The sequence below is a fragment of the Phyllopteryx taeniolatus genome, chromosome 23, assembly GCF_024500385.1.
Source record: "Phyllopteryx taeniolatus isolate TA_2022b chromosome 23, UOR_Ptae_1.2, whole genome shotgun sequence".
NCBI lineage: Eukaryota > Metazoa > Chordata > Actinopteri > Syngnathiformes > Syngnathidae > Phyllopteryx > Phyllopteryx taeniolatus.
The window spans coordinates 2943333-2962731 of record NC_084524.1 but is presented as its reverse complement, the minus strand read 5'-3'; the positions used below and the strand labels follow the sequence as shown (position 1 = coordinate 2962731).

The following is a 19399-nucleotide window of genomic DNA, read 5'->3' as shown; positions in this document are numbered from 1 at the left end:
CAACTGCGAAGTTTGTAATCTCCCACTTAGGGAAACGTTTGCTCCCTTGTCTGGCAGCCAGTGCAAAAGAGTGTGGGAGGCGTGCTTGGACGAGTCATTACTCTTTTTAGAGGCTGCCATATATTTTTACTCTTCATCCGTCTCGGCAGTCGAATGAACTCTGTGATGTCCGGGCCGGTAAAAGGTTGTTCTATCTGCAAGTGTTCATCCTTAAGGTTCCGCCTCAGCTCGCGGGAGGGTTTTAACGATTTTCTGGCTCCCGGCAACTCGCTTTGCCTGCAAATTTGTCAGAAAACATAGATAGGCAACCGCCTTCCCCGAGTGGTAGATTTTGTTAAAACAAGCTAAGCTAAAGGGTAACGTGGATTGCATTGCCACATCTGTGTGAGTCTTACTGCTCTTCAAACAGCACAGACCTTGAGTGAAGTACCCGGTAGCGTCACAATCTTTCGCAGTCAGAAAATATTATTCGTATATTGCGTTAGTTAGCTGTTTCACATTTACATTGATTCTTAAATGGTTCCAAATCTAGTCTCTATTTTCTATTACTATGTCTTCTTAATTTAACGCATAAACGGCATTAAACTTAATGTTTGACCAGCTATCGGTTAGCTAAACTGTGAAGTTATTGTAGCTTTCCTGTCTTTGTGGATTTCTTTGTAACAGATAAGGTTAGATGACGTTGTCGCCTAACCTTGAGTTGCCGCTAAAGTACGCGTTTCATGACATGGCCTCTGCCCTCCGTGCCACAAAATACTTGGCAGATTGGTGAGCACGACACAAGGAAATAGCTTTTCTTTCAGAAACAAAAACAAACGGCATTGTCTTTTATCTAAAAATCGAGTCTCAAGTCGAGTCTTTAAGTTTTAGCCAAGCAAGTCCCAAGTTATAAACTTAATTTCTGATCCGAGTCGAGTCCCCCTCTGACATATAGCACCGAGATTTGACATTGCACTCCTCGCTTGGGATGATGCGAGAGCATGTTGTTTATTTGGAGATGAAGTCCAAGAGGTTGGGAAAAAGCCATCGCCACCCCTTCGAACGCCGCGGTGATCAATAGAAGGGCACGAGGCACGTCGCCTGAAGAGTTTAATTGGCTGTTTGACTCTGAACTCTCGCCATTTATGAATATCTGATAGGATGTGGGGGTGAGCTCATGAATAAGTGAAGGGGCCCAGCTGTGCATCATGATGAAGAAGGCAGCAACATTCCAGATGCCGTACTCTGATCGCACCCCGTTTTTAAGATGCGCTGTCAACTGTGGAATTTTTCGACACTCCCGAGCCCAACCTCAGTGAAGGCGGAACGTGTACGCACTGAGAGGCAACAGTCGAGTTCATCACTGGGGAACGACCAAGTTCAAGCTGAAAGATATATGAGGCTTATCTTTGGCATAGAAACAATGATCGAGGACCTAATTAGTATAGTTAGCCCTGCCCCCAGGCAGAGGCTTGAGCAGTTAGCCAATATTTGCCCTAACCTTCGATAACTGCATTTATTTTGCACTTCGGTGTTTAAGTGATGCCCTCTTAAGGAGCGGCCACACATAAGTGAATGAGGAAAGGTCTTCGTCAAGGACGCATTAGCTACGTTTTAAGTGCTTGGATCGCAGCACCGGGAACAAATGATATCCCACCTTATTCGTGGAGTGAAAAGTGCTTAATGTCAGAAGATTTGTATTCATTTATTTATTTTTTTAAGCATCCACAAAATAGCCCAAGCTGACCATGCCACAATCTGCTATCAGTCTATTTTGAGGACAGCTGCTCATATGATGTCGGACTTCTGTTTGCGTTGTCCGAGTCCCCGTGCGCCAAGACTCGCTAATCCAGTTCTCTTGATTACTCATATTTGTCCTAAAATGCTTTTTTGGGAAATGATTACTGCCATTAACCTCATAAAGTCCGCTATCAGGTAATTCCCCTAAAACCTTAACTCGGTCTGAAGCTTGATTCCGGCTTTGATAAAGGATGTGTACCTTGTCAAAATGCCAGTAGTTGTTAAGAAGTATGAGTGTCACAAATGATTCATGCCAACTCACTCACTCACAGTCTCACGCATAGGCTGTCGTTTTGACACAGCAGGTCTATCCCACGTTTAGAGAAATATTAGCTCTTTCATGTGGGCCTCGAGGCAAGCACACAGCAACTGCCAACACAGCTTCTTACCAATTCAAGTAGGGTATTAGCCCCCTGTGGTTGCTCCCCCTTCACTTTATATCGAAGACAAGGCAAGATAGAGTGCAGAGATGCAGTTCTTTGGGAATCATCCAAAGCAGCCTCCAATACAAACGGGGAAGGTTGGTCTGAAAGTTTTGGTTTTTTTTGGTCATAGATCTCTGCGGTGGTGGTTAGCACATCTGCCTCACAGTTCTGAGGTTCAGGGCTCGAATCTTGACTTCAGCCTTCCTGTGTGTGAGGTTGCACATTCTCCCCGTGCTTGCCTGGGTTGTCTCCGGGTACTGCGGCTTGCTCCCACACTCCGAAAACATGCATGTTAGGTTAGATGAAGGCTGACTTGTCGATAGGTGTGTGAATGGTTGTTTGCGAATGTGTGACTGGCGGACAGTCCAGGGTCTTCCCCCGCCTCTCGCCCCAAAGTCACCGCAACACTGAGGACCAATGCTATATTGAAGATGAATGGATGGATGGATAAATGGATGGTTGAAGTTCTGTTGTATGCATGTCAACACATTGCTACAAATCCCCTATCCTGTTGCAGAAAGTTTGTTTTTTAAAACCCAAGAAAACCTTACACGGTTGTGACTACCTGCCATCCTGCTTGAACGCTCTGGGCGGTATGTGCGTGTATGTGTTCCTTCTAGCTTAGCTCTCTCTCCTTTCAGTGTTTGCCCCTACCATTTTCCATGTGCTCTGCCTCACCGACACTGCCATCCGGCGTGGTCCTCTCGTAGCTGTCCTCGGGCAGGGGCAGGGCACCCAGTCGGGGCCCCGACGAACTCTTGCTGCTCGGCGTCTCGGACTCGTCCAGGCCGCTGTCGTAGCAGCTCTGCAGCGATCCCTGCTGGTGAGGGTCCTGGGGCTGGCTCACCACCGAGAAGGTCACTCGGCGAAACGGCTACAAGAGAAACCAAATGGCCGGGGGTCACTATAAAAGGGACGCTTAGAGGGAGTTCTGTCCTCAGATTTTTAGAGAAGGGAGTTTAGGGAAGAAACAAAGCACGCAGGCGTAAGGAGGCTTTTTGGGAAGATTCCAAAGAAATTCAAAGGGGTTTGCCAGGCATTACAGTGAGGCTAAAGCTAGCTACTATACAGTGACGCCTCACATATTCGCAGTTCAGCATTCGCAACGTCTCCTATTTGCTGATAAATATTGTTCGGAACCTATCTTCTGTTATTCACTGAAAAACTTGCGGATTAATTGTTTTTGGGCTCATGCCAAAGCGATGAAAGTATTACTTTGCTGCCACCTTGGTGTTGCTGTTGTTGTTAGATTTAATTTACTCATGATGTTGGTTTTTTTCCATCTGGTTTGAGAAGCCCTGTTTTCCTTTTATCCTTAAATGCGCAGTGTGTGAGGGAATAGTCAAAGTGAAAATAAAAGTTTGTTTTCACTTCCGATGCAGCTACTAAGAACCCCTGTCGTTTAAGTTGCCGTAACAATTTGCTTGTATTCCCTTCCCTTTTTTTAATTGTCTGTAAATAGCTAAAGGTAAGTTTTTGACATTGGCAATTTGAGTAAACTTCTCGTCTGCACATTTGTTTGCCCGTATCGCATCTGTTTGTGCTAGCTTGTTTTTAAGCTAGTATGCTAGCTAATACTATTGATGATCTTCGTCGTTTGTTTGTTGAATTATCGAACTACTGAATAGTTATTTGACATGGTTTCATGGTTGTGTACATGCTAGATGCATGCTTTGCTCATTATTCTTTGTCTATACTGTTGTAGATTATTGTAAGTCCATCAATCAAAATGGATTCTTTAGGCAAATACAAACCCTTTTAAACAGAAGATGGGGCTTTAATTGCTCTGATTCCCCTATCCCCTGTTAATAGCAGGAGTTCGCTGTCATGCCAACCAATGTACAAGACTAAATGTTCTCCTACAGTGGTTTCCAGCAACATTCATTACTTTTAACACCCACAAATGCATCGATAGGACTCTGCAGACCAGACCTGTAAACATGGCGGCCCCTCAGCCTTCGTGCTAGCCCGCAGGGGAAAGAATGTTTTCGCTTATTTATTGAAGGAGGACTGCGAGGGAACGAGGGCCGCACGAGTCTAGCAGCAGTCTGCAGCTTGTGCAGAGGTAAAGATAAGAGCATTCCCATCCGGCGGAGCCTCTGCCAGAGGAGCCGCTGTCGATACGCGTTGCTTGATCGAAGGCGTTATTGAGCAGTGTCAGTGAGTTAAGCAGTGAGAGCATTTCATTAAAGTAGAAGCCTCTTTCTTTCACTCCACCCCCACCGCCTCGGTGGCTCTCCCTCACCGCCTCTCTAGCTCTCAATCCCTGTCGGAGTGCCGCAAAGTGGCAACGGCAGAGAGCTCAAGATTCAGCGCAGGCTTTGGCCTGATCATAAATAAATAGCTACAAATGGCCAATGCGGTTTGTTAATTAGATGGGCGGTTTAGCCATTTATTTCCGGGCAAAAGTACTCGCACGTTGTACTTAAGTAGAAATACAGGTTTATAAAAATATCTTTGGTAAAAACAGAATTACTGAATTACAACGCCTTTAGTAAAGCTACAAAAGTATGAACTCTAAAATGAAGATGAATAAATAATAAAACATCTCTGCACACATGATGGTTTCCCTCTTTTATTAACTTTTATAGTTCTTGTACTGAAGAGAAAATAAAGCCAGCGTGAGCTCAGGCTTTTATGCGATCAAAACATGTTCCAGCTTTGCTGATGTTGTCAAGAAAACGCTTAATTAGCTCATAACGACAGGAAAAAAAATAAACCTCACTTTTATGTGCTTGTTCAGATTCAAAAGAAAACATGTTAACGTTAGAAGCTGGTGGTTTTTAGGCTTGCACCAGACACAACGCATTTACCACAATTCTTAGCGCTAACAACTTCAAACAATTCTCTCCAATAAGACCGTGGATGGGGAATGTCTGGCTCCTCCGAATCTGTTGCACCGTCCTGTGCGAATGTGGTTGTGACGCATACAGTTCTCAGGTCAGTGCCGAGCTCCCAATGTAACACTTTCACCATTGTCCAATAATAATAATAAAAAAAAAAAAAAAACACCATGTACAGGTTTAGGATTCCCACCGTTATCACCATTTTGCTTGACTTAACTCGCACTAGCTAAATCTAAAATTCGTTTTAGTCGACATGGGTCAATGTCAGAATGGATCAAATGTGACCCCAAACAGTATGTTTGCCGATTTTTTGACCATATTTAATTCTGTGCTTGTTGTTTGAGCAGACGCAGGTGTGTATGTCACCGATCGGTGTATCTTGATGACGCATCCCAGTTGGCCGAAGAAAAATCTGAATTGTCACTTAAACCGGTGCAGCCTTTAACAATTCAGAATCTTTGCCCGAATTTCCCCATGAAGCGCTGCTGTCTGAATGTGAAGGTTCATTTAGTTACTTCCATGTAGTTCGCTTTGTCTGGCTGACTGGCTCACACGGCAATGCTGGCAATAAATCGTGTTTCCGTGGAATTACAATCAACACTCGACAAATGAATCGCTATAAATATTCATGCAGATCTCACTCGGATAGCCAAACATTTGCTGTGTAATTAAAACTGTGGACCCAGAAGGAAAACAGCTCCGTGAGTAGAACTACACTTGAGTCGATGTTAAGATGTTAAATGTTGGTTTGTTTATGCACCCAAACACTTTTTTTTTTTTTGTGAGAGGTGTTGTTTGTGCATTTGTCTAGCGGAGTGCCGCACTCTGGGAAAACAGTTTTCTCTGTGACACCAATGCAATGAATGTAGCCTAATGAATTGGAAACACTCGGGCAAGGAAAGGGGAAAATTAGTTTGGGGAAATGAAGCTAGGGGAAACACGTTATTCACCTGAACTTTTTCTTTTATTCGCCGCACAGTGAGATGGCGGGTGAAAGCTAATTTCTTTCCAGAGCGGCTACGGAGTTCACGCCAGGATTGCCACGGGGCTCTGGATCGGAATCTGCTGTAAGCACCATCTGCACCCGTGACCTTTGTAGCTTTCATTTCTCAAACGTTTCGGTCCAATAAACATCTCGTCCCCCCCCCCCAAGTTAAAAGTCAAGATAGTGGGGTTAGTGGCACGTCGGCAATTTGCTGTAACCTGCATTTTCGCCTCTGAAAACATGCTGCAAAAGCCCTGTCTAAATAAGAAAATAGTTCTTGTGATGTAAATGTAAAAAGTATCAAGGGAGTATGTTGACGTGGTTCAATCACGAATGAAAGACTTTTTTTTTCCCAGGAAGGATCTTAGTTTTGTCTGGGCTTTTAGTAGAAGTTAGGTTCTCCATCACATTTGCAAATACACATGCGCGTCCACTGCATTTCCCTTGACCGACAAATTCAATTTGTTCTGTGACCATGTTCGGAACGCACTCCAATCACTCATTAACTTTCCCCATTGAAATGAATAAAAATCCCGTTCATCTGTTCCAATCCCATAAACAAAACAAAAAATAATACTCACTTTCTTAGGAGCCATTGCAAAAATATATATATATATATATATATATATATTAGTCAAAATACGGAAACTTATGGTGGTCGGATGTTGTGAAGTTAGCTACCGCCATCTTGTGGCCGAGTGTCTGAAGCTTAGTTGTAAGTAAAAAAATTTCATATTAATATCTCGAAAAACAGGTCAAGGTACCACTGTATTAATCTAGGCAATTTTAATAATTTTTAGGGGGCGTGTCAATTGCTTACGGTATTTTGCTAGTTGCGGCCGGCTTCGGGCCATATATCCGTAATTAACCGCAAATAGCATGGAATTACGCAAGAACTCGGAGTTTTATGCCAAAACATGGTGTTCTTCCTTTGCCTTTTTTTTTTTTTGCAGTGAAGTCGCTAATAACATACTGTCTGTCAGTGTTACGGTGGAAATGGCGGCGGCGACACGGACTTGACCCCCTCTGAGTAGATGCGGGCCCCTTTCGGGCCCCGTGCATTTGTTAAGGCTGACCAACGACATGCCCTCCTTCCACCTCCCGGCCTTAAAGTGCACCCGTCTGCCAATCAAGTCCAGCGAGGGAAGCACTCTCACACAAATGCGCAAACACACAACCCGTCCAGCTTGTAAAAGGAAAATCTTTTATTTCCAACCATTACTTTAGATGCTGTTTTACTCGGCCGACCTAGGGGAAAGCTAATAAAAGTCCTCGTGACAAATCACTTTGAGAGACAAGTTTATTTATGCTAATAGTCATTCTGGAAGTGGTGCACTGTGGTTTTGTGGATATTGCCTGCCCCTGACTGGATTTGTCGTCTTTGAATGCAGAGATGAGGAAAAGGATCCAAACCTCATCGAGTTTCTCTGCTTGTATGCTGAAACGCGCACATAATCACGCACGAAGTGCACGGCTTAACCCCTCGCCGTGCCCGGCCGGCCCGAGCGTAGCGTGGCTTTTAATGTATGACTTTCATTACAAGTTCACACTCGTTTCCTTTATGGTTACCAGATGCCGGGACCTCTCGGAGGGGGCCGGCTTTCGGCAGCCTCTGGGGGGGGGGGGGGGGGCAAGAGGTAAGCGGGGTGGGGTGCGTTCCTGTGATTGAAAGTCTGCTGTGATGACCACGGGCGACTGAGCAAAGATGCCATCTTTCCAGATGAACAATGCAAACAAAGCCACAGGTAGATTTGAAGGCTCAACCCGGCATATTTCCCGTCTGGGAGGGGAAAGAAAACATGCGGCTTTTCTGACTCGTGCGGATCGAGCCAAGGAAAACACAACGCAGCATTCGCGCCGATGAAGTGCGAGCTCTCGGATTTGATTTTCATTTCCTTCACCCCTGAACTAAACACTGTCAGCAAAACCCTTCACAAATGGTTAGCACATTGTTTGGAATTAGTGGTACACTTGCAGCTTATTTCGAGTCAAGCACTCGGCGGTGGTGTGTAACTCCAGCTGTAAATACCTTTAGCAGATGTAGGGAAACGGAGACGGAAGAAATGACTCCAAATTTTAGTTGAGTGAAAAATCGGTAATCGAGTCTGAAATTAAGAAGCCTCGTTTCATTTCGAATGGACGAGCAGACGGAGGGCCGAGACACGAAAAGAGCGCCAAGTATATCCATCCACATGACATCAGTCAACATGAAATGCCAATAGTGACTGGTAAACCCTGCTGCAATTCCACATGTGCGAATTCCAACAATCATCAGATCCAGCCGGGCGATCGATGAGACAGATGCCCTCAAGGTGAATGTCCAAGGGGATCATCAATTGCAACCTGATCAGGGTGCGTTCAGGTTCTATCCGGGTACAGCTCAGTTTATTACAGGCGGGCTTAAAAAGACAGTGGTGTTATTGTTTCAAAAAGAAAAAAAACAAATGGTCTATTGTGGGTGGGCTCTTCGGTGACCGAGGGAATTTGAATAAGGGTGAGTCTCTGGAATGTTGGCAATAAATACTGCAGCTTCCTCAGAACAAACTCCCGCGGAGTCAAAGGTTTCACATTGTAGTTTGACTGATTGCTTCGCCCGAACGCCGAAGCCCCCCGCCCGCCCTCCGTCAAGCTCCGGTGCTCTTCTTCGCTTCCTTCCCCGTCTCCTCGGTGCGCCGACAACTCCGCCTCTGCACGCGCATTCCTCCCAGAAGGAAAGGCAGGATGAGATGAAATTCCCCAAAACACCCAAGACTCCTGGAAAAACAACTTTTGCGAGTTCAGCTTTTAATTCAAGAATAAAAAAAAATTAAAAATTGTGCCTTGCTCTACAGAGTCACAAAAAGTACATCATTGAGTGTCTTTTTACTCAGCCGGGCAGACAAGGACACCCACAGTTTCTGTTCTTTTGCACACACCAAAACACACTGACAAATAATAGATTGATGTAGCAACTGCGGAAAGGCTATCACCAAGAAATTTGTAGTGCTTGCTCAATTGCAGTGCATAAATGATCTTTTTCATGTCTGTGTTAAGTGGCTATTGTTGCAAGTTGAACACTCGGCTGTATTAAATCTTCACACGACCATTATTGCCTTAGTTTGACAGAGAAACTTCCGTGCTTTCTACGGTCAAGGCTACGACGTACACTCGGGTCTCGAGGCACGAAGCGTCTTGATTAGAATCCATTTTTAGTCTTCCCAGGACCCTCTTCGGATGGCAAAGGGGGGAGTGGGTATTGAAGGGGAAAGACGGATTCCAAAGTTTAGAATAAAAGGGAAATGTTTTTTTTCCCCCTCCATCCGTGTCCCCCTTCAAGTCTTTTCTTTCCCCACTGTGTTTGGAATGTCTTTGGAAGAGTGCCATGGTTACGCTTTTCATATTAGCATGCACAGGGCGTACACCGCCGCGGAGGCGAGCGGGGTGAGGAGGGACAGAAAAAGAAAAGATCACACGGTTACTTTCTTAAAGTCTGCGCTAAACTTTTAATTGCTCTTCAAGAGGCGGATTAGGTCACTGGTGTAACAGAGATACGATTCTTAAGGGATGCATTTGAACAACACCACAAGCTTAGCCCAGGGTGTTTATTCGTTTGCTTTGGAACGGGTGCGGGGGTCGGTTGGATTGGTTGAGGGATCCGGTGCTGTTGGAGTCCTCAAACTGACCCTTGGGGGGGGGTGTCCTGTTGTTTTTACACCGACTGCAGTCACCAAGCAAAAAGCCTCTGTTGCGTTTCTACTCATTGCGTGGTGGTCTTTGTCTTCCAGCGGTGGGGGACTCAATACACACGACTTGACTCGAGTCAGACTTAAATCGTCAATTTTACAACTTGGGACTCGCTTTGCGAAAATTTGAAGACTTGAGACTTGCAGTCGTGGCTGAAAACATTGGCCCCCTCTGAGGTGACACTGTTTTTAGCCAGCACTGTATGACTTGCACACGCCATCGCTCCTATTTTTTTCCCAAATCGATACTATTGGTCACTCCCATGTGGTCGTGTGGTGTTGAAAATGGCTCTACTGGATTCTTTCGTCTCGAAATTCTCGTAACTCCACTTGTTCTGTGGGAGCAGTTTATCAAAACAAGATGGAAAACAGTAAGAAAGAAGTGGACCTCGTATAGCTGCACGCGCTTGCCGTTGTCATCTTACCGTGTCGGCCAGTCATCAGCGCCGACACACTGGCACAAGGTGTCATGTTCGCGGATCCGTCACCGCGTTTGACCAGTGTACTGTCAGGTCGCGACAAGCCCGCGGCCGCCTACGTCAGCTTGTTGTGACACGGCTCTGGTTGTCAACATGACAATTGGCCTGGATTTGATGCAAAGTGGCCCGATGCCACATTTTCCATATTTGATGTCACAAATGTGAGAAGGAGACGCTAACTTGTTTTGCTACATTGAACATTTTGATGCTGAATGAAAACTAGCACAGAAATATGAACTGTCGGAGATAAGAACTTTGATGCTAAAATGACATTTCAAAAAAATTTAATAAACCCATTTTAATTTACCAATTTTAGGAAAATATGCTAAATTAACGCAACGTATATTACTGGACTCTTGATGATGTAAATGCTCAGTTAACCGGATTAAAAAAAACGAGACGGGCCTTGTTTGCCATACTTTGCCCCCCCCCCCCCCCCCCCCCCCCCCCCGCACACACTGTGGATGAACAACAACTCCTCAGTCATCTCAGAATCGGGGCTGCCATCCAATAGGAAACAAAGATGGATTGGCGTAGGATGGAGCGGGCATTCAACTCATCTTAAAAAAAAAAAAAAAAAACGCCCATTATTCCCTCGCGCCATCATTTCCTTTGCCAAGTGTCCTTATCATAACACACACACACACTTGCGTAACAGCTTCTTATGATGCACACAATGATGAAAACAAATGATTAAAATCAGTGTTTCCTCCAACCTTTATTAAGATGAGGCACATATTTTATATAAGAAAAATCTCACAGCATACCACCAAACACAAAATGGCACGGAAAGTCAATCCAATCAATTTACTCACTCATATACTTAGTGAGGTGACTTTTCCGGCTTATGTAAAACACAATAACTCCTGCTTACATGTTTGACGGGCCACCAAAGTTTTCCATTGATTTTTTTTTTTTTTTTCTTCCCCCGGTGCCACATTTCTCCCTGTCGTGTCCCGCCATCCCTCCATCCGCATTCATCATCACAAGTCGGGGGGTGGGGGGGGGGGTTGGCCTTATCTCTCAGCTTCCTGTCACTCTCGCCCCAGCCTCGCTATCTTCGGCGAGATCAGGCAAGGTCAAACCTCCCCACCGCTTGATGGATGAAAATGGAATTAAGATGAAAGCGCACTGTTCGATGATGAAGATATGCGTCGGGAGATTAAGACGCAGCGGGGAGCTGCTGACGTGCCGACCAAATGAATACGCAAATGTTTTTGTTTGGCTCAAAAAACCAAAAACAAAAAAAAAATTATTTTAGCACATCCGGCGGCATGACAACGCTCTGATACAAGTGGCAACGAGCATAATGCAGACGATCATTGTTGTTTTTTTGGGGGGGGGGCATGCTCCAGAAGACGGGCGAAAAATGGATAAAAGGCATCAAAGACGCAGAGTCTATCAAGCCGTCACATCAGCGTGCGATGATGGTGATATGCGCGCTAATCCGCATGTAGAACGGTCCTCCCCTCAGAGGCACTTAGCTACCAGTTCCGCTCCACTCCTACCCACCGACTTGTGGGGAAAAAAAAGAAAACGGCGTTCTTAAGCTTTCATTTTTCGGCTTCGGCCTTATTAGACCTGATTACTCACTTGTTGACTGGCCGGCCATTTTGGGGCCCGCTTAATGGGAGATCGGAGGCGTCGGCGTCGAGTTGTTTTGGTCCCTCGCCGCGTGGCCACTCTCGCCGCTTTGCAGGGGCCACGGAACGCAATTAGCGGTGACACTTGTTTATTCCCGCCCGTCGTTCCGCACAATAAGTCAAAATAATGCGGAATAACGCTGTGGGATTGCAAAAACAAACGAACGGGGTTTTGTTGCAAGTTGTCACTGAATAGCGCCGAGGGGGCAAATCTCTCTCTCGTGAAGCCCGCTGAGAGAGATGGAATAAATAATGTCCGTCCGTTTCCGATAGCCGCTCGTCTACGTGCTAAGCGCAGAATAAAGAGTAGTAGATTCACCTAATCTGAGGTTGTAAGAAGTCAACCCCTCATAATGAGCGTACACCTGTGTCTGCGCATCGGGAGCACTTTTTCCTCATGTGCATGCGCGGCCATCGCCTTACCAACAGCTGCTATCCGAGGAATGCTCGATTCATCAGCGAAGGTGAGCGGGCCACCAGATGGAACAGCTCCGGTTCCGCAAACTCGCCCTCTTCCCCAAACCAACCCCCCCCCCCCCACCAGCTCTGTCGAACAGGCCCCCCTCCTGTGAGCCATCGCAGGTGGCTGCACCTCAACTGTCAGCGGGCCGCTCCGTTCACTGCTACAGCGAACCCATCTCCTGCCCACGGTTCGCCTTTTTGCGTCCCCCCCCCCCTGCCCCCTTTTGGAACCTATCCTCATATTTGTTTGCTCTTTCTGAGAGTGAGGCGCAAGGCGTCTCAAGGTTAAACGTTTATTTAAGACGCTCAATCTGATGCCGTGTTACGCCAAACACCCCGAGCTACCGCTGTACGCACCCTTGTACGGTTTTAAATTACATTTCTATTTTTAAAAAAAAAACACATTGTATTATACATGACAAATTACGGTATTTGAAATCGAGTCCAACCGTAACAGTTTTGAGAGTCATATGTAAATATTAGTATGAAAAATCCTTTTGGGCCACGAATGGGGCTTAAAAAAAACCAAACAAATGAAAATCAATAAAGTACAGCAGTAACTGAACAAACGTGGACATTAATTGAGGATCCCCTGTAATTTGTAATTTACACCAGTTGAGAATCGCTATTTTAGAGATATCCGACAACCGAGGCGTGATTATCGATTTGTGCGAACCCGACTTCATTCGCCAAGCAGAGAACGTCGTAGTTCCTTCATAATAAGCGGCGGCGCGAGTGTTCGTTGCGACACTGAATACGGCGGGTGTGACTGCGAGATGGTTATTGATTTCAGGTGACATCGGACTGGCACATAATAGTGACGAGTACGGAGGACTGAAACATCTGCGATGATGTGGAATCAATATGGAGGCATGGAGTCAGGTTTGCCCGTATGTCGTCACTGACAACAGACTCCATTTCTCTTCTTGGTTCTGCATTGACAACAGACGAAAAAAAGACAATCGAGAGACAAGCAACAACACGTCCATTTAGTCTGAACTTGCATACTTTGTTGTTGTACTTGTTTTTCTGACAACTTTCTACCTCCGCAGATGATGATGACGACGACAATGTACAACTTATTTTAATTCTTCTTCTTATTTTTTTAAATAGAAAAGGGCATGGTACTTTTGCCACTTTTCTTTGTTCAGTCCGAGCAAATCCGGACAGAGCCGTCTCCAGCATGTCCTTGTTGCTGCCGGCGAGGTCTTCCCTCGCCGCTCTTGACTGGATGAAATCAAGCGACACGGCGCAGCATGCCTCCACACTAATGGCCGCTCCCCATCGGGCCGGCTAAATGAACCCTGCGTGTAAATCGAGGGGTCGCCGGGGTCATGCCGGGGGATGCCCGCCGTAGCTGATATGAGGCGGATGCAGCTGTAGCTTAGAGCACTGATTAGTTTCAGCGCTTAAAGGAACGACCACATTATTCAGAATTTGTGGCATTAAGCGACGGCTACAATTTCCAGTGCGTTTGCTAAGTATCGTTCAGTTATATTTAAATGAAGTACGCTGTTTGTTTTCTAACATTTAGTACAATTTGTAACTTATGTGAAGTACATTTAATTGAATCAAGTGCAGATTTGTGTTTATTTAAACGCAATGTTAATATTCAAAGTGCATAATGTCACAGTGCCTTACAATAATGGTAAATATACCACGGGAATATGGAATTGTAACAGAACCCGTCCTTCCAAATCTCTCCAGACATCATCGTCGCCATGAGCGACTACATTCCCATTTCTTTTTTTCTTTTTTTTTTTCCCAGCTTTTCCATTTCATGTCCGTCTGTCAGGAATATGAGCCCACGCGAGTCATCCATCACGCTCGCTTCCACTCCCTAATTCTCCCGTCTCCCGCTCTGCTTATCTCAATACTTTGGAGCCGAGGCGTAATACTAACAAGGTAGCGAAAGAGATGAATGGCTTGTTGGGTCGTAAATCCACGCGATAAGGTTAGCGGTACGTTTCACATTACGGTTTTATGCCACATAAGACCTTGGAGGAGCCCGGTATCTGGCGTGCACACCCGTGAGTAAATGCCCCTGTCGCTCTTTCCTCGCGCCGCTAACGAGGTCTATTTAATTCCCGCATTCCTTTACATGACCCTTTCGACCCGAGGCGTGTTGGGTCGCAGCCGTCGCTCCGTTCCATTACGGCCGATCTCAACCGGTGTCGCAATCTTGTTAAAATTTGATCAGGTTGGGGGATTTTCTCCCTCTCTCAAAGAGAATTAACAAGTTGAAAATTAATTTGCGTGCGCGCTGCAGAGAGCAGCAGGCGGAGGAGGTCCAAGAGGAAGGGCGGGGATGGGGAGCGATGGAGATAGCAAGAGACCGCCGGAATCCGCATGAATAAAATAGGATTTCCGTTTGAATGTATTGCGCTGCAAAATGGAGATATGCTGGCTCGAGGTTCTCTTTGGTCTTGGACAAATTCTTCATTTAGGAAACTGACACTGCTGCTGAGTTTAAAAAGAAAAAGAAAGGAGCGTGAGCGCCACGAAATGGATATTTGCGCTCTGACTCTTTGCCCACTTTTGTTTGGACTCTCAAAGGGACATCTGGCCAAGGCTCATCACGTGTGCTGCGTGGGTCTTAAGTGCACGCGTGGATTCTGAGGGTTTACCCTAGATACGGAATCCCAACTGGATTAACAATGCAAGATCTTTGCAAGTGACCCTGACTGTTCTTTGTGGCTTAGCTGTGAGCTGCAAAGTAAAAAAAAAAAAAAAAACAATGGAAAAATGGTCTTGTCGTAATGATATTTTCCCCCCCAAAAAAAGAGGCTCCAAGCTGTTGATAGCCACTACCAGTTGGAGTCTACTGTCATACTAACTGAAAAACAAAGAGAATTGCACATTGTGTATTGCAACAATTAGCAAAACACACACAGCCAACACGCACAACAAATAACACCAGCCAAGAGTGTTTGAATTCATTTTAAACTGTGGTCAAGAGATCCATTACACCAAATATGCTGACTAAGGGTATTCTTCCAGAGACGCAAGCCTTTCGCGCGTGCTTATGGCAAGTAGGGGTTAACACAACAGCAGAGGCTTGAAGTCGTGTGAAAGTTCCTTGTAGGTTTTACATAGTAGTTATGTTTGAGTCTTTGGGGGGTGGGGGGGGTTGAAAATCTTCCCTGGACCCAAAACGTTGGGGAGTCCCTGTTTAAGGGGATGCAAATTCGGACAGGTTTCATCATTTGTTCCATCTGTAGATGTTGGTACGGTTGGCTTAGTTCATGCCTTTGGGCCATCCAGTACATTGGCCTTGTTTTTGGCCAACCTGGGTGATTTATTGCCGGATGTGCATGCGGCAGCTTTGGGATTGCTTTGGAACGGTTTCAAAGGATCTCTGTCCCTTTATCGGCTTAGGCGAGCTAATACACAAACAGAAATTTGGCCAGTTGTACTTCGCCAGCTCTAACTATACACAGTGCTCTCATCTGAGTTAAATGTTTTCAACTGGTACCGTCGTAGGTCATAAGTCAGAATTACTGGTTTGGGACCAGTGATCATAAGCAATAACCATCCACACACGAACCTACGGCTCCACCCCCGACTGAGAGCGTGCTTCCGGCCGATACGTATTGATCCGTTGGTTGTAAGACGAAGGAGAATGTGGGAGGGTAAAAGCGGAGTGGCTAGAAATAATGTTTGAATTTGTCTCTGAAAAACAATTCTCTTTGGCACTGCCATGTCCCTGCTGGGCTACTTTAAGCAGGCAACCGACGCGGGGAGCCCAGCAATCTGGCAAAATCAACGAAAAACACAATGTTCCCCGATGCTGCCACCCACCCTACCGTGTCTTGGCCAGAATCATCTCTTGGGATTGAAACCTCAAGATCATCAAGGTTGCGTCCCTTTTTTTGTAAAATAGTCCAAAAGATGAACACCTGATGATACGAACCTGTGCATTGGGAACGCTTTAAATTGAGCCCGATCGCCCCCCCCCCCCCAATAAAAGGAAAAATAGCCGCGGCTTGTCAGTCACGCATTAGCCGCCGAGGCGAAGGAGGAGGAGACTGATGTTGAATGCTCATTAGCGGCTGTGAAATCAGATCCCCCAAAGCTCCTCTCACGGGCTTTCAGTCAGAGATGCTTTTCATTTTGCAAGCCTTTCTGTTTTCCGACAAAAAAAGGAATATTTGCTCTTCCAGGGAACAAGTCACTGTGGTAAAATAGTTCAACTCCTTCCAAAATATGCAACTGCCTTCCATCTTCATCTGTTTTTTTTTTTTCTTTTTAAAAAGGTAATTTTACAAACTCACCCATTCATTTTGGCACACAATTACACGCGCCCACGCCGCGAGGACACACACACACACACACACACACACACACACACACACAAAAAACATGACGCAAGCTTACTTCGGTGCATTCTGCAGCAGATTGACATGGCGTCTAAACGGATGTGACACGGAAAAGCGGGCAGCCGCGCTTTTGGATTGCAGCCGGTTTCCGAATCCTTCCGCGTCAACGTTGAAACGAGCACGTCGCAACGCATTTGTCAAGTGGATGTGGAAGATTTGAAAAGCAGATTTTTAGCGTGCTTGGAATCGTTGTTTATTCTCGTTCGAAATCACCTTTTTTTTTTTTTTTTTTTTTTTTTTTTGCCTCATTGTGCTCGAAAACTAAGCAATTTTTGGAAGCGCTTGTATCCTGCACTCAAACATAACTGATTGGGAAGTTACAAAAAGAATGTGCTCCGGCAGACAGTTTCACTGATCAACACCAAATTCCGTGGACGTGTAATGAGGACGCACGGAATAAGTCTCAAGGGCCCATTCTGGAAATTGGACGGGGGGGGGGGGCAGCCATTTTGGGGCCAAATTCCAAGAAAAAAGCACATGGGAAAGTTAGAAAACATAGCCCCCCAACCCCCGTCACCATTTTCATCTAGCAACATGAAATTTAGTGAAAATGTGTAACATGATGGGACGCACGAAAAAGTCTCAAGGAACCATGCCAGAAATTGGACATGAGGTTAGCCGTTTTGGTTTGAAGTAGCTATTTGGGGGCTGAATCCATGAAAAAGGGGCCTGCAAAATAAAAAATAAAAAATGACCCCGCGTCACCAGTTTCACCTCGCAACACAAAATCCCAGGGACTTGTGTAACATGATGGAACGCCTGAAAAAGTCTCAAGGATCCATGCCGGACAATGGACGAGAAGTTTGCCATTTTGGTCTGAAGCAGCGATTTGGCGTTCCTAATTCCATGAAAAAGAGGTCTAGAAAGTTATAAAATAAAATAGCCCTCTTCACAGATTCAGTATGCATGGGAAAAAAAAAAAAAAAAAAAAAAAGTCCCAAGGACCTAAACTGGAGATTGAAGCACGTATCCTAGTCAGATGGGCGATACTAAATTGCAAAGCTATTTTGACTCCACCATGCGACGTGGACAGAGCATGACATTTGATGATCATTTCGGGGCTTCGGCATGAAAAGGGGGTGCAAGGGGACCGTTCATCACTGCTCGCCTCTTTAAATGTTTTTCTTTATCTCCCTTCTTTGTATTCCACTTGGGCGACGCTAGCTGTCAGTCAGAGCTTGACCGCATTTTCAAAATGTCCTCCCACTCGTGGCTTCGCTTGATGCCTTTCGTGAGTCACCGGCTCCAAGCAATTCCTGGAGTGATCCAAGAGGAACAAATTGGACTACAAATGCCAACTCTTATGAATCATAGTTTTTGTTGCATTATGACATACAATGGTACTTGACTTATGGCTTTCATTTGTTCTGTGACCACGCTCGTAATACAAATCAGCTTTCACCATCGAAATGAATGGAAATGCCATTAATCTGTTCCAGCTCCCCATAAAAAAATAATAATTTTGCAATATTTTTATCATAAAAGTAACAATAGAGGTACATAAATGAAAAGACAAACAAAAACACAACCGTGGCAACCAAGTCAATTTTCACAGAGCAGAAAGAAGATATGTCTGTGAGTATTGTATTGTATTCAAATATCTTATAACCACCACGAGATCGATGCTAATTTTGTAAGCTCGTCTGTGGCTTTTCACGTTGTGTTAGCATTAAACCAAAGGAGTTCCGTTAGACAAAGTTTTGTGGTTTGGTTAAATTCTTTGTGTTGTTTCATTTTTTGAGTGGGAGGAGCAATAAACAACTTGTGGCAAGCACACTTTTCGCTTTCCACCAAGCTGCAGATGGCATGCTCAGGGAGGGCAAAATAGACGTTTGCTTCCTTTCAGCGTTCACTTTCTTTCTAAGCTCTCTGGGAAGTCACATTTTCCACACAAAGCAAATAAATCAACCAATCGACGGCTCATAACTTGAAAAACTGGCGAGTAGGGATACTCGTAAATCAAGGTACCACTATTCTTTTTTAACTCCAAGGTGCTTTTTGGATTCGATTCCTTTCGTATCCCCGCACACTGCGCTAGTCCTTCCTCCCGCCCGCTTCCTGTTTTGTATCAACTCGGGGTTTGACCGTGGATGGCGCTTCAATCTGCTCGCTGTTTGATCTCAGCACGGCGGCGCCAAAAGAACAAACAACGAAACCGCGCAAGGATTTTGCATACAAGAGTGACGGCAAAGAGATACAAAGCAAACAAATGCGCGTGCCAGCCCGTGTGAAGCATTCGGGGCTGTGTAATTAGGCACCATTCATAATACATGACCGGAGGGAAGAGGGTGAGGAAAAGGGATGGCGGGTGGGGTGGTAAACGCTTGATACGCTGTCATTGATCACAAGTGCGAGCGAGTGTATTGTCATCACGTGGGCCAGTGATATGTCCAAGTGTGTGCTTGATGGAAGGCTGAGAGCCCGTGGCAGGTAGAAAATGGCCCGGGCCTTTTCATTTGACACCGCTGCGCCTTCAAACAAACTACCCGGGGCCACCATAATCCATTCAAGGTAGCGAGCAATTTTCATTATTGACTGGTGAGAAACACAAGCAGAGAGAGGGAGAGCGCAGGATGGGAAAACAAAAGGAGAGTAGCATGGCTGAGTGAAGAGAGATTGCAAATAGTGGCGGAGGAGATAGCGGCGGGAGCTATGGGCAAGACGGGAAGGTTGAGTAGA

At 45.5% G+C, this 19399-nt stretch overlaps 2 protein-coding genes across 11 annotated transcripts in view; one reads left to right on the top strand and one right to left on the bottom strand.

The window, feature by feature from the left end:
• The window catches only part of LOC133472897 (sex-determining region Y protein-like), a 376487-nt gene that overhangs the window by 142750 nt on the left and 214338 nt on the right, over positions 1-19399 (top strand). The gene's annotated exons all lie outside the window — the stretch shown is intronic.
• The window catches only part of pcdh7b (protocadherin 7b), an 87704-nt gene that overhangs the window by 38054 nt on the left and 30251 nt on the right, over positions 1-19399 (bottom strand). For 2 of the 6 annotated variants that reach the window (XM_061764404.1, XM_061764400.1), the window contains one exon: positions 2859-3078. The exons of 2 other annotated variants lie outside the window; for them this stretch is intronic. In XM_061764404.1, coding sequence (XP_061620388.1) covers positions 2859-3078 — 220 coding nt within the window. The remainder of the gene's footprint in view (positions 1-2858; positions 3079-19399) is intronic. 2 more of the 6 variants (XM_061764405.1, XM_061764402.1) reach the window with 1 other exon arrangement.